The sequence below is a fragment of the Diprion similis genome, chromosome 2 (genome assembly GCF_021155765.1).
Source record: "Diprion similis isolate iyDipSimi1 chromosome 2, iyDipSimi1.1, whole genome shotgun sequence".
In the NCBI taxonomy this organism is placed as follows: Eukaryota; Metazoa; Arthropoda; class Insecta; order Hymenoptera; family Diprionidae; genus Diprion; species Diprion similis.
In genome coordinates this window covers 4,602,110-4,617,125 of record NC_060106.1, presented here as the reverse complement: position 1 = coordinate 4,617,125, position 15,016 = coordinate 4,602,110, and the positions used below count along the sequence as shown (strand labels likewise).

The 15,016-nt window shown below is 37.3% G+C and overlaps 1 protein-coding gene across 1 annotated transcript; it reads right to left on the bottom strand.

Annotated features, from left to right (window-relative positions):
• Positions 1–3,643: 3,643 nt before the first annotated feature.
• On the bottom strand, positions 3,644–5,548 carry LOC124416621 (peroxisome biogenesis factor 2). The gene is made up of 2 exons (XM_046897864.1): positions 4,880–5,548; positions 3,644–4,590 (listed from the first exon to the last, which is right to left on the bottom strand). Exon 2 carries the CDS (start codon positions 4,575–4,577, stop codon positions 3,741–3,743), a length of 837 nt encoding a protein of 278 aa, XP_046753820.1. The 5' UTR covers positions 4,578–4,590; positions 4,880–5,548; the 3' UTR covers positions 3,644–3,740.
• Positions 5,549–15,016: the final 9,468 nt, after the last annotated feature.

Below are 15,016 nucleotides of genomic sequence, written 5' to 3'. Positions count from 1 at the left end.
CCCGCAGCCTGCTCTCCAACTTCCTTCTGGAGCTACGGGCCTCTTCGTGTTCCGTATAACCACGAGAGTCACTTTATGCCGTCTACACGTGTACATTCAGAGACGGCAGGTTTATATCTCACTTGCTTATGTATGCGCGCGTGTAATATATTAGGCATATATGACGTCCCCATACACAACGCCCGAGCGAGGTGCATCAAGGCTGCTCAATTGGCTATGAGGTCTCCTACGTCGTTAACCGGACGTCTCAATTTTCTTCACCGGCTTAATGACCAATCGTTAAGTGCCAGTTAGTTCTCTCCACTTCGACTCTTCGAACCGGATCAGCTCACCTCAAATCGGCCCCGGCGAAAGGGCGGACGCATCATCAACCCGACGCCGCGCATTCGGCTCTAATAAGGTCACTCGAATACACTTCCATTTATCCGTATTACCACGCGGCTTCGTTTCAATGAGGGTAATAATATCGATCGTCATCTGCAGGTCGGCTGTCACGCTTTCACTATCGGGACGCGAGACGTGATTGCTGAGCGTCAAAAATTGTCAAACACGTTTTTGTAGCATTAACGTCGGAATTCTTCTTCAGCACGATATGTTATCAAGGCTTTGAATTGCCAAGAATAGAATTGCACAAGTCATTATTGACTCGTGAAGACTTTAATATGTAAGCACACGACGCAGGTGGATGTTATTAGCCGTGAATTGTTTTTTTGAATCATTGTTCACGCTGCTATTTTGCAATTAGAAGTTGCTTCATCTTTAAATTTGCATTTATTCTCTCGGAGGATTGGTAAAGTGGGTCAAATGTGTAAGCATAGCTTAATTGCATTGTCTATGTCGTCATTGTGTAAACGATATTCTAATCCTATTCTGATATTCCGATATTTAGAGTAGCTGAAGAGGGCCTTGAAAATTGGAGCACGCACTGACAATTTACAACGATTTTCAGCACCGCTTTGCCTTGCAAATTATCTTATAACTTCATGTTCATTCTACATCAACTAGTTAACGCTTATAGTCAAATAAATAGTTGACGAAATAGTAAAATGCATCATTTCCTGAAGTTAATTCGGTAGTTCGATAGCCATTTTGATTGAGAATGAGCCTGACTGATATACTCGATGATGATTTGTAAAACTATTTTTACAGCTGGTTGTGGACTTTGGAGTAGTACTTATAGACGCGGATCCGAGCTATCCGGATATTCGGATATCAGGATTTGAAGCGTTTAATATGAATACTCATTCATTCGAAGATGATCTAAGCTTCAATTGTAAGAGTATAATGTTTACACTTCAAATTACGGAAACTTTATCATACTTAATTCTGATCACTGTTATTATGCATTTTATTACATTTATATCTGATGAAACTTTGTAAGCTTTCGAAGCGATGTCCATCGTCATGTTTTGATAATGAGTGGCTTATTCACCATTGTCAGAGCATTTCTCCAATTTACGGATAAAATTTAGTGGCAAAATTATTTCACACGATTTAGATCCAACCATGATTTTGTTAAGCTAATTAGCATTAAGTATCGATCGCCAACTATTCCGACCGGATGTGTATTCGATCAGATCAGTCATTAAGAGTTCAAACCGCAGTGGAATTAATTGGAGTCGAAATTGGACATGGGCGCTGGAAATGGGTCGGAATGATTAAAAATCAATTTAAAGCCACTTCAAATGCCACTGAACCCTGAAACTCAAAGTGCAGGACATCCATTTAATCAATGGAAATAAAAATCTATGGAAATTGTAAAAGAGTAAATGTAATAACTAGAAATAAATTGTGATCAGGTTCAATTCTATTGAAAGTTCGATTATTTGTAGCCACGAATTCCTAATTGAGACGTGCAACTCACCCTATCTGTTCAAGAAAATCCCAACCATTACCTTGATACAGTGACGATAACTTCGCGCCACTCTACCGAGAGTACCGACTCTCTTGATACCTCGACGAACGCTAAATGATGGGACCAGATGGGACCCCGTAAAAAGAATATTCAACCAAGTAAACTACAATGGATAAGTTGACGCCCTCGGTTATCAGCAGCAGGATTTTTTCATCGGGTACTAATTCACGAGGTACGTTGATAGTCACCATATCCACGGCTTAGTATGCGCGAGTTCTACCATACCGACGGTACAATATGCTGTAGGGTACCGACGTAACGCAAAGGAGTTACCTAACCATGTAATTTTTTCCGCTGCAAAATTCTTCCATTCAAAGTCAAGATAATTTTTTCTTTGTGTATATTCGTCAAAAAAAAATCAGCTTATAGAATAAATAGAAACTTTTGCTTTCAAATATGTAAAATGTGTGTTTTCGCGCCGATTTGTCGAATTATCGATTCACGATTTTTCTTTGAAGGTTAATTTGATCATAATCGATTCTTCTTATAATCGATTTTTTCTTAAACATCAATTATGTAAAAATCGATTGTCTTCCGCGCCGAGATGTGAAGGCGGCATTGCAGTGAATTTTTTTTTATAAAACCATAATTATGATATTTATGAATATTAAACGATGCCAATGTGATAAATAAATGGTGATATAAGTATATGGCATGGTTTGTAATTCCAGTATTTACCATTCTTTTACTTTGAGATCAAAAATATTGACGGAAAGTATTGACTTTTGGCTCAGGTACCTCTCAAGTAGTGTTATTTTTAAAATATGGGCCGTAATTCTCCGGGACGTTTAAACAATAAGTTTCCGAACAATCTTGTATTTAAAGGTCCATAACCGATTTCACCATTCAATCAAGTAATAGTACAGATGAACAAATACCCAGATTATTTTGAAATTTGTTTTTCTATTACTTTTGTGATAATGATTACCTAAAGCTTATCGGGTTTCGTTGCAACGTGGATTCAAGTATTAATAACAATCGTGCATTTTATAATTTCGTAAAATATGTGCGAATACTATTTTTATGTGAAAAAGTTTCAGTTTGCCGATAAAAATGCACTGGCTTCAAATAAACTTCGAAAATTTAACGTAAACTGAAGCATGAAATATTAATTTCAGTATCAGCCTCTTTAAATATTAGTCATGTATCTTAAATTTATAACTATATATAAGTTACAACTATATAATTTTTTTTATACGAACACATTTTTTATACTCGAACACAGTTTTTCGTACCGACCCTTTACCGACTTGATTTGCGCGATGCAGAGAACGCCGTTTGACGCCAAATTTATCTCGTCCATTTTTCGTTACGAAAAATTAAGGAAAAGCTCCATTAGAATAGCAGTCTTTATACCATCTTTATGCGTCTTCGTACAAGCGAATTCTACCGTACCGACGGTAAAGCAGTGTGCTCTAACAAGGTACCAACGTAACGCAGTGGAATTATCTAACCATGTGACGTATTGTGCTACGAAATTCATCCGCTAGATGACGTTACATGTTGCAAGCTTCGAATGACGTTGTCTCTACTGAAGTGGCCATATTCTCTACAAGAAAGTATCAATAAAAACTTGGAATAATCACATTATCAGAGCTAAGAAATATGGCAATTATATACTGTAGAATTCCAAGAGCCATGAATGCCTTTCAGCCTGGACAATGTATCGCTGCCTTTCGAAGAATTAAACTTACTTTGATTGTACTGAAAAACGAGACTTTATTTACATTAAAATATTTGAACTTTTATCCTTATTTCAATGCTTATGTATATGTACAGAGATATTTAGCACAGAAATATAGACTGCGGATCAATGGTCTAGAAGTCAAGCAGTCCTCATTTGTGCTGAGTGTAATTGCACTCCACAGGAAGGACACTCGAAGGAAACGTCGACAGTGAAACGTGCCTTCATGCAGTAGTAGCAGAAAATATGTTCGCATCCGGCATGCCTCGGTAAATTAGGACTCTGATCGCATTCTGGACATTTTGTGTCGAACTCCAATCTGGGGATGACAGATCCACCAATAATTTTCCTCGTTGACCAGAGTCGCTTGATCCTTTGCTTGATGAGGTGAATATTCACCATTGGTAGGCCGATAGTGAATAATTCTATCAAGCTGTGCCACAATAACTCTCTCGTCATATAAGAATAACCAATGTTCCTTGGCCTTTGCGTCGTCGTTGGTTGATTGTATATTCCCAGTATTCTTTCAACGATGTTGGGCTGATTCCCTTGGTTCAGAAAAACCAAGATATTGACAAAATTCAGTAATCGAACAGTTGTAGATACCCAATCGAAGAAGCGCTGGATTTGATTCCCCGTCTCCATACTCCCAATCAATCTATTATCGATCATCTTTTCCTGAAGATATCTGGGAACAACGCTAAGAATAATATAGAGAATCGCCTTTTTCTTGTTATATTTATCATAGTGAAGATTCAACAGCTGCTGTCCAAAGGTAGAGTTTCCGCTTCTAAGAGAATAGTTCCATACGACCACTTTCAACAGGGCATTAATTTCTGGCTGCCATTTCCCAACCGTTCCAGGCGTGCACACCTTCGATATCTCGTTAGTTTGCTGTTGTAGGATGTGGTAAATCTCGTTGTCAAGTTGAGACGCGTCGATCTGGTTGATCCGTGACACGTAAGCCGATGTTGCCATGACGCTCTTTCGTCTGTGAATCATTAGAACCATTGTTTACGTTAGATTGACTATTTTTTTTACCATAATGAGTGAGAAAACGTGAGGTATAATCATATTTGAACTATTTTACTAGCACAAAGTAGACCTGATGGTATCTAAGGTATTTATTCCTAAGTATTAAAACAAAAACATAAAATAACGATCTAAAAATAATGGTCAATTCGTGGTAAATCAACATCAAAATCAAGAGTCGATATCGGTAGTTTGAATTTCCCGCTCCGCGCGTGCGCAGTACTTGAAAAATTCGTTGATAGACGTACCTGGTGTATTATCCGTTGACAAAGTGTAAAAAAACCGTCGATACTGACAGCAATCAAGACCGGTCCAGGATCGTGTACGCAGCCTTGCATCAAGACGTCGTCGAGGGTGTCCGTCAGTAGAATATGGTCGAATATGTGCGTCGGTTCGCCTACGCCTCAGGAGAGCAGCCTCGTCGTGAGTCGTCTGCGCTAGTCAGCGCTAGTCACTGACAGGACTGGGAACCCGAAGTTCGGCGGTGTTGCTGTCTGTCAGAAGTCAAGGTTATTCGCGTAGAATCGAGGGAAGGAAAAGCCATCGTCGAGTGAATGCGTGCGGGTGGTTCGAGCAGTTTAAATCGCGATAAAAGCGAGGCAGCGACGAGCGGCGGAGAGATAATCGGCGAGTGGCCGTGAATCGAGATTCGAGGTTATACGAGCTCGGCTCGAGACTCGAGGGATCCATGTTGCCGCTGGTGGTGTGACGTCATCGCGGTGTGTTTGGTGCGAGTGTCGTTCGTCCTATTTCGCGAGTTTCCTGCGCCGACTGGCGCGACGATGTTTTGCTCTTAGGATTGCCGGCTCGTCGGCTCTTCTCCGTCACCGACGGCGACGTCTTCCTCGGCACCGCCGCAGCATAGACGGACCCAAATCGGCTCTGTCACGTGCCCGAGTTTGGGACCTGGGGAGTGGTCCGCGGTGAGTATTTTTTTTACTTTTACTCCCCGCTTCCGCAGGTGGTAGCATTTAAGTAGCATTGATCCGCGCGCCGCGCTGACAGGTTAACCTCAAATTTAGTCAGCGCTAAAACCTCCCGAGGTCTGCCTAATTCCCTCTCGCACGCCCGGCAGCCCGAAATCGAACGTCAATGTCGAGCCATAACCTCGCCAGACGCCACCCTCGCACATGTCGACTCCTGTTTCGCCTCCTTTATCACCCTGCCTCCCCCCTCCTCTGAGTCCTGCGAGTGTTACAGAGCCTCCTAATCGTTTCGCACTTCGGTCGCGACGATGCCGGGACGATGTGTCAAATAAGGACTACAAGGTGTAACCCGCGTACGGATGCTTTGAATTTAGTTCCGACGAAGGTTACGCCGAGAATTATATTCGAATATAAATGTTAATTTTCCCAATCATCCGTTTGACTTTGTAGGCTTCAATTGTTTCGACGATTTCATCATCCTTTTTTTATTTTTTATTTTTTTTTTATTTTTATTAATATTATATGAATGTACAGTTTTTGTTCTTAATGCGTGTGCTACACAATCTTTCCGAGTCCTTGTAGGTATTCATATATTTATATCATGTAGACTCTGCGGTTTTTTACATATATGCTCGGTTTACTCGTTGCATAATTTTTATCTTTCCTTCTTTCGTCACGTAAATAACGATTAGCTTTTCATTTTTCTAGATTGCTTTCAGAGGCGACGAAGTCTTTCGTTAGTATATATATATATATATATCATATATTTACAAATTTTTACATTTCTTTTGTTGTTTCAAACGATATTAAATGTGTAATCGAAATACGGAAAATATGTTCAAAATATATATATATATATATATAGATATTATTTTCCCAAAAAGCTGTAAGAATATATTTGCGGTATATGACCATTTGGTTTTTTTTTATTCTGTGCTGAAATTTCTTTTTCAGAATTAAATGCGATTTAGACAAACGATACCGACGAGTATATATAAATTATAGGTATTATCGTTGTGATACCTATACTACATTATCATCATCGCGTCACGTGTACAAATTGGTAAATTTTCATAAGTTAGTAAGATTTCGACGGTAAATTTTCAGCCTTGAAGGCGTTGTAGATAATTAATTAGTAACGTGATTATTACACTTAACAAGGTCTTTCCGGATGAGTGATCAGCTGTTAATTCGATTGCGTCACAGGGGTGCGTTTGTGCTATAAGTTTACTTATTTTGTTTCGCTTTATTCACTCGCTTCTGGTAATTCATAGTTCTTTCAAAAATTTAATGAAAGATCGAATTTCTTCTCGACTTACAGTTATTTGTAAAAGCGTTTTTCGTTCCGTTGGCCAAAACTTTCTCACAGTGACTGTCGCGGGAAAACAGCTGATTGTGAAACGAAGTCAGTCAACATATTGTTAATTATTCGAAAATTAACCCCGATTATTATTCTCATCAGCCTGAAAAGAGACCCCCTTGGCGTCTTTATCTGCTCGTACATTACGTAGTAAAAAAGTTATGCCACCCACAGCCACGTTACATAATGATAATCTGTTCTAACGAAGAATCGACCATTGCCACGTGCTTGACTCCCTTTTTCCTTATTTGCTTCGTTTCAATGAATTGAAAGGTTCAACTTAAGGTGAATAAAATAATATCAGGCACTTCAGCGTGTGTAACGGTTTCGATTCGGTTGGAGTCGCGAATGAAGTTTAATTTTAAATAATGATCAAATATCTGAGATAATTCACACAACATTATTTTTTCATTATATCTATGGATTATCTATGGATTCCAGGGGTGAGAAGTATATGTTGGAAATTAACGACCACCTCAATATGTATGTATATTAGGGTGGCGCAAAAAACCGACTTTTTTTTTCAGTCTCATGTGACAAAATGTTAGTTTTTGATGTTTTAAGAGCCCACTCCAAAGGACAGTTCAAAAAACAATTTTTAAGAGGTCGCTCCACTAAAGTTGATTTTTACCCAAAATTCTCCATTTTTCGCTGTTATCTCCGAAATGATCAACTTCACCAAAAAAATGCGAAGTAAAACTTTGTTGGAAATTTAATTTTCTACAGAAAAGGTCCTGTAGACCTGATTGCTCAGATTGATATTTCTGGAGATATCGAACTTTAACTTCTTGTCGTATAAAATTTTTATGGTTTATCGAATCAAACGTTTTAAATTATTAATATTGCATTGGAATTTGATTTTTTTCGATTCGATTCGATCCATTCGATCTATTTCATTGGGATATCAGTAATTCAAAACGTTTGATTCAATAAACCATAATGTTTATTCGTTATATTAGATTAAAACGTTTAATCAATAGAACATACAAATTTTATACGTCAAGTGAGTTGATTTTCGATATCTCAAGAAATATCATTCTGAGCATTTTGGTCTATAGGACCTTTCTTGTAGGAAATCAAATTTCCAACAAAGTTATCGTTTAAATTTTTTTGATACAGTTAATCATTTTGGAGATAACAGTGAAAAAAGGAGAATTTTGGGTAAAAATCAACTTTAGTGCCCTGTACTATCTTACAAATGTAAGTTGCACTTATGCCGTTCGAAACACTTTTGAAGATCGTTCAATTCTGCGTAATTTGCGACCAAGACCAATGTGATATCATAAAATTCCGCTGAGTTGTAGAGATTTGAAAAAAAAAAACACTTCGATTCACGTGTATTTTATATGGGAAATCCTTTCACGCCCTGGGCGAGTACTTAATATTAATATTAAGGGCTATAACTTTTAGGCTAGTTATAGCCCTATATATATATATATATAAGCTCTGCATCGGTAATCGTTACACCGGAAACGGTTTATTAGTTTCCTTGTTAACTATCGCTGTGCAAACATACCGATGCAGTGAATTTAGGGAGCAGTTTCAAAGGTCAGCGTTGATTATTATCCGGCTTCATAAAGCGACAGTTTCGTACCTTCAGGAAGGGCGGCATATTCGTTTATTTTCTTGTATCACGTTATGTCGTCGATGCAGAAATTCACCTGCAACAGAGCTTCATTATTTTATTACCGATATATACGATCGACATCGGCGATTTAGCCACCGAATCCCCGTTGGCTATACAGGTAATTGCACGTCGTTTCGTTGCAAGCGAAATTGTCCCTTCTCCACGGTGTTATCAGCTCGCCTAACCCCATGTGCCAAACCGAGTGCCAAACATGCCACCGGACAATCTGAGATCCTTTGACCCGTTAAAATCCGAACTGTTGTGTGGGTATCGATCCCAGTTCCGTTATTTCTTCCGTTTCTCCCCTCCGCACCCGGCTGCGAGTCGTATTAAGTCGTAAATTTCCCCCTCCGATCCTTAATGTGTGTTTTTTGCAAGCTCGTTACGTACTTGGCTTTCGAATACGTGTGTAATGTGTATAGTAATAAATATCCGAATCCGCAGGATTCTCCTCTACCCTTCTTTTCTCGTTTTAATCAGTAATTTTTTTACTCGCATCAGTGAATGAAATTTCGATTTCCCAATCGGACGGTCGATGTTAATTGGTCTGATATTTAAATTAACTAATTTGCATTTAAACTTCTCTCCTGATAGCTGTTCCGATATGAATATCGTGTATATATCTACTGAATTCTATAGGCGATGGTATTTTAGATATGTTACATCTATATATATATATATATATATATACTATATGTATAGTAGCTTCATGTCAAAGAGGAAAATAATGAATGACGATAATTTCGGCTTTATGAGGTGCTGAAATATGTTATTTTTGCTATCAGAAACGTCTACGTTGTGTCTACTCATTATCGTATATATATTACGTGTATTACATACACTTTCGACTTCTGCGTCTCACGTATTATACCTGATACCACTTCATTTATTTTTTGTCCTTCGTACTACTTCACGTGCCTGTCGCATTATTTTCGCTGAAATCCCAACGTCGTTTTATATTAAAGACGCTCCGTCACAAACCTCATAACTGGTATAATTTTCTCTGAAAAACTTGAGAAGCAAAATTGTTAAAATTATTATTTCTGCGTATGACAACCGTTGACAATTTTTTTGCAATACTGATTGCGAGTTTACAGATTGGCTAATTTAACGAATAAAATTAAATTTCTTTCTTTTAGTAATCTTACCGCTATATTATATATATATATAATACATTTATTTTGTCCAAAAAACAACAAGTGTTATTATTAAATACAAACGATTGGTAGATCGATAATCGTTGAAAATATGAGCAAAAATTGATCGAATTCTACCAATTTCTGTGTATTTATACACAATAGGGTGTTTCAGAAACAAATAAATTTGTCATTTTTCACCATGGCAACCCCTAGAAAGTTTGTTTAGGTTAAAAGACAGATTCTATCGGAAGATGAGCGTTCTACGTTAAATGCAAAAGGTCGGGTTCCGGTGATTTTTCATTTTTATACATTTTATTAAATTTATGCAGTATCGCGATAAAAATTTGTTCTTTATTGCTTACACAAATTAAAATATCAATTTATGTCACAAAAATTACTCACACTTGTAATATTAAGTCTGAATGAAGTTGATGCTCGAGAAGTATATCTGACGACTTTTTCATTATTAATTCAAACTCATAAAACAGTTAGAATCTTAAATAAAAACTTTTAATTTATGAGAACAGGATTCTTCGGTTTAAATATAAATAATATCAGGAAAACAAGCTCAATGAAAGTGCTACAACGTGTTTCTTCATAAATTGAAAAAAAAGTGGATATATGTAATCAATTAAGCGTGAATAAACTTTTCGTAGGGGTGTGCCGCGGTGGAAAATTGTAAATTATCTTTTTTCAAAAACCCTTACATATACATAAGTAATAATTCAATTATCCCCATGTTTCTAATTGGCGTATGTATGTATGAGCCGGGAAATGATAATATTCATCTCTTCGCAGTTCGATGCACTAGTAACAAAAAACGGATGCACGAAGAGGTAAAATATCTGTTTGAATACCGCGGCGAATGACGTACCTAAATATTCTAAACGGGCCCTCCTGTTCGCTCTGATCCTCCGCAGCACCCCTCGCAACCCCGCAACGGCATTGATTGGGATTAAATGGGGCTGCTGCGCAGCGATGGGTGTGCATGAGAGAACGTATCCGTTCGTCCATGTAACTTGCCTTCACAAGCACAAGCATCACGATGCGGGTGAGCGTATGTGTGTGGAGGAGGCGCGTTATGCATATGCATGCAAGCGAGCGAACAAGCAAGGTAAGGCGGATATATCTTGCATCTATTGCATAAAATATATATATAATGCATGTGTCTGTTATATGCTCCAAACCACGTGACATTTACGCGCCTTCTTCGTTTTTTTCCTCTTACCATCCGCTGAGGTTTCAGGCTCGTCGAGAATCCCGTATGGCAAAACAGGAAACTTGATATGACCTATATATATGTATATATATATATATATATATACATATGTGTGTGTGTGTTTAGTAACGACATTCCTCTAGACTGCGATCATCTCACGACGCTGCTGAAGTACGTGCTTCTTCGTTTTATTATTGCCGAATAGCCGACGATATTCTGCGTATAAAATGGCTACTCATCGGTTGCGGTTAGCTAGACTAAAAAATTTCGAAGTTTTCAATGCATGGGGAATGAAAGATGAGGGACAGATAAATGAAGAAAGGAACTGAGAAAATTGTCGTGTTGAGTATAGATTACTAGAACGTAGACAATGGCGTCCTTTATTCGTTGTAGGGTGTATTTTTTGCTTCCTCATTTCTACCCATTCCATATGGTAGTTGAAACTAGCGTGGTCGTGCAGGTGTAAAAGAGATAAAAAAAAAAGACAAAAAAAGAACCACAAAAAAAAAAAAAAAAAAAAACTGCCGAAGGAACCCATCATCTATTTTTTTCGAGATTTATCGAGATTTTATCGATTTCGAACAGGGATGAAAGTATACTATGTGTATACATATGTGTATTTATATACATATATGTAATTATAAGCTCAGCTTTCAGGATCAATGACTTGCGGTACAGTATTTTGATAACTAGAAGAATTTTCTTGTGGTTTTATTTTTCGGTTTTAGAATTATTGAAAAAATAGTTGATTAGAATTTCAAATTGATATTTCACTTTCTACTATGTTACGTGAAAAAATTGATATCGCAAGTTATAGGTGTATAATGTTTCATTGGAATAACTACAGCGTAGAACACAAGTGGATAGAAAAATGATGCAAAAATTGATTATCTCAAGATAGATGATTATTATTTTTGTTCAACTAGATTCAAATCTTAAAATTTAACGTCAAACTAAGCGAAACAACAAAAACAACAACAACAACAACAACAACTTGTTTAATTAATTTTATTCTTTTTTACTTGAAAATTATAAAAAGAAAAAGGTATTTCGTCTTGAAGTTGAAAAGTGTGTCGAAATCAATTTGACAAATGAAAAGTGTTTTAAATACCACTGCCCAATGAATTTTCATTTTTTCCACGAACAAATTCGTTATCCATTAATTCAACTACAAAACTCATGCCGTACTCCACCTTTGATAATTGCAGTAAAACAAGGTAACAATTCGCATTTCCTACACATATATATAAATATTTAGGTATACATAACAAAACGGTCATACATACTTAGGAGTTTGTAATCGAAATTCTCTTATACATATATATACACAGAACGCGATACGGATTAATTAATATTTCGGTATAATACATGCTGGCGGCCTGTTTTGGCTGTTTGCCGACACGGCGGTAACCATTAAACATACATTTGGACAAACAGGTGTGATACGAGGGCTGGATAACTGCAGTGGCTGAACCTCGTTGTTTGCCCTGTGGATTCGAAGCTTCGTTCCAGTAGCAGCCGTCCGTTTCGATATGGATCCGTTGCTATATGGCCGCCTGCACTTACACCATGAACGGTCGCATTGCGGAGGAGGACGCGATTTGCCTATTATACTCGTTGTTAAACCGTGTTTACAACGGTGATTTTAGTTCGCATGCGTTTCGCTTGGCTCCTGCGGCATCCTCCTGTATTATAAGGATCATGATCCGTTATTTGATGTCCATGTAGAGCCGAGATCACATTTCGTTACACTATCATTTACCTTGTATCACTATATATTCAGAAGTTTTTTCAATGGTCTTTATAGTTAATCTCAAAACTGAATTTATCCAAGGTTGAATAAGTTTTCAATGCAATGGAAAATCGGTTTTTATGTATTATGGTCTCATTTTCAATCCTTCTGCACTTTATTAATTCCTCTTCGTCGCGGGACCGATAACAGCCAATTGCTCGATCGATCGATCAATCAAAGTGTTACTAAATTATTTTTAGGACGTTGATTTATAGAGTATCAACGTCCCATTGCCTTATGGATCGTTAAAATACCTTGCGGATTAGTCTTTGTCAGTGAGGTTTGTCGCACTTTTTACAAGCATTGTTCAGATCTCGTCGCTGTTTCAGATTCTAAATTTAGGCACTGGCCGTTTTTTTTTTTTTTTTTTTTTTTTCATTATTCAACCGTGTTAAGTAGAAAATAATGAACCTTGATGCAAAGAGAATAATCGCGGAAATTTTCGAGTGAAAAATTTCATGCTGAGATATAAGGTTGATTGATTAACGTATTATGAACTCTGTGCTGCGACATGGATTAATCATCGTTTTATTCGCTATTATTCAACTTATCCAGCCTGCTTACGTATGATATCTACTCCATAAGATCTTGGCCCTTGCAGTCACATTAATTGCGAACACGATTCGGGACCCCGATAAAAGTTGAAAATCTTTTCAAGGCTCACGTCTTTCATTCTTAATACCCGGATTTTGAGTCCCAATTCTATAAAATTATGCAGTCTCTGTTCAAACTTATAAAGGTATTTGCTTGGCCCAAAATATGCAGCCCCTGATGCATAGAACGATCCTCTTGCTAATTATTCAGAAATGAAGTAAACTGAAGAACGTTATAATGAAACAACATTATTCCGTATAACTTTCAATCGCGTTGATTTGATTTTTTTTAGACTATTCAGCCATATTATCAGATTGTTGTACATTCAAGATACTCCAAAGTGCTGACGTTTACTACCTCTCATTACGTGCAAATCATAGCCGATGACTGTGTCACGTTTGACATATATAGTTCAACATTTGGTCTGAAATGCTCCAATTTTGCAGTCAGTCTTCATCGTGTTCTACGATAGGTGCGTGCTAAAAACAGCATTGACAGGATTTCAATTAAATATCACATGTTGTGGTGTAAAAAAAATGCTTCCTGTATGTAAACCTGTAATTTTGGAAATAATCTCACACAGAAGTAATTCCACATTGAATTTATTCTCATTCGAATTAACCTTTACGATAAATATTTCAGACAGGTATTATTCATCTAATGCAATGGTTGATCCTGTTAGTTTTCTTATGTTTGGTTAGATTATTCTTCTCAATCAAACGATTGCTTCTACGTCACAGCACCATGGAAAAATTTCAACTGCCACAAAATAATTTGTATAGTAATAAATATTGAGAAAGAATTTTTACTACTTTTATACAGTTAGAAATATCCTTCATTAGCAACTGCTTTAATTATCAATCACAATCAACTTAGTGCAGTGATAGTGTGATGCGGAAGTTTGGGAATACGAACACCATGCGATCGTTCACAATGGATTAGTGGAGGCGGTAGTGGGAGTGGGAACGATAGGATTAGTGCAGAACCTTGCAATTTCCAAGCTTCTGCACTGAACCACGAATCAAACCATTGCAACGACCAATCAAAATAGACGCCTTGAAAATTCGCGCAGAATCCTCACATAAAATTAACATGAAATATGCCTGATATAGACGACAGGGTGTCCAGTATTCATGGACATTATGGAATCCGGGAATTCCCAGAGAATTTGATATCCTCTGGAGAAAACCTGGAAATTTTCGGGAATTTCATGTCGTATCTGGAATGAAATAATTTTCATCCTAGGTTTATAAAAATTTAGCCATTTGGTGAGAAAAAAAGTTTTCTTTGAACTTTCAGGTAATGGTCATGAACCAAGCCCTGATTTCTTAAAAATAGTACGTGCTAGTGAATTTTTACAAATTCGCCTCACAATGAACTGCGCTCTAGTTAAATATGAAATATTATTGTTGGTATGATTTTTGTATTTTTCATCTATTGTGCACATGAGAACAATCTGGATAAATAATGATTCTTGTTTGGAAAACCTGCATTTCTTAGGGCATTACGTTTCCACAAATAACTGGACACCCTGAGACGAATTAATCGAGGAGAAATTACAAAATTATCCGTTAATATGGGGCGTTCCTTGGCAATCTTCCGTAAGCTAAGAAGAAAGAAATATTTTCAGTAATATTGCGGCTGTACACAAGGCTTTTTTGATGAGGAGTTCATTTTCAGCTTGAAAGTCCTTGAAACTCGAAATGGAAAATTCTTCTACACTGCACC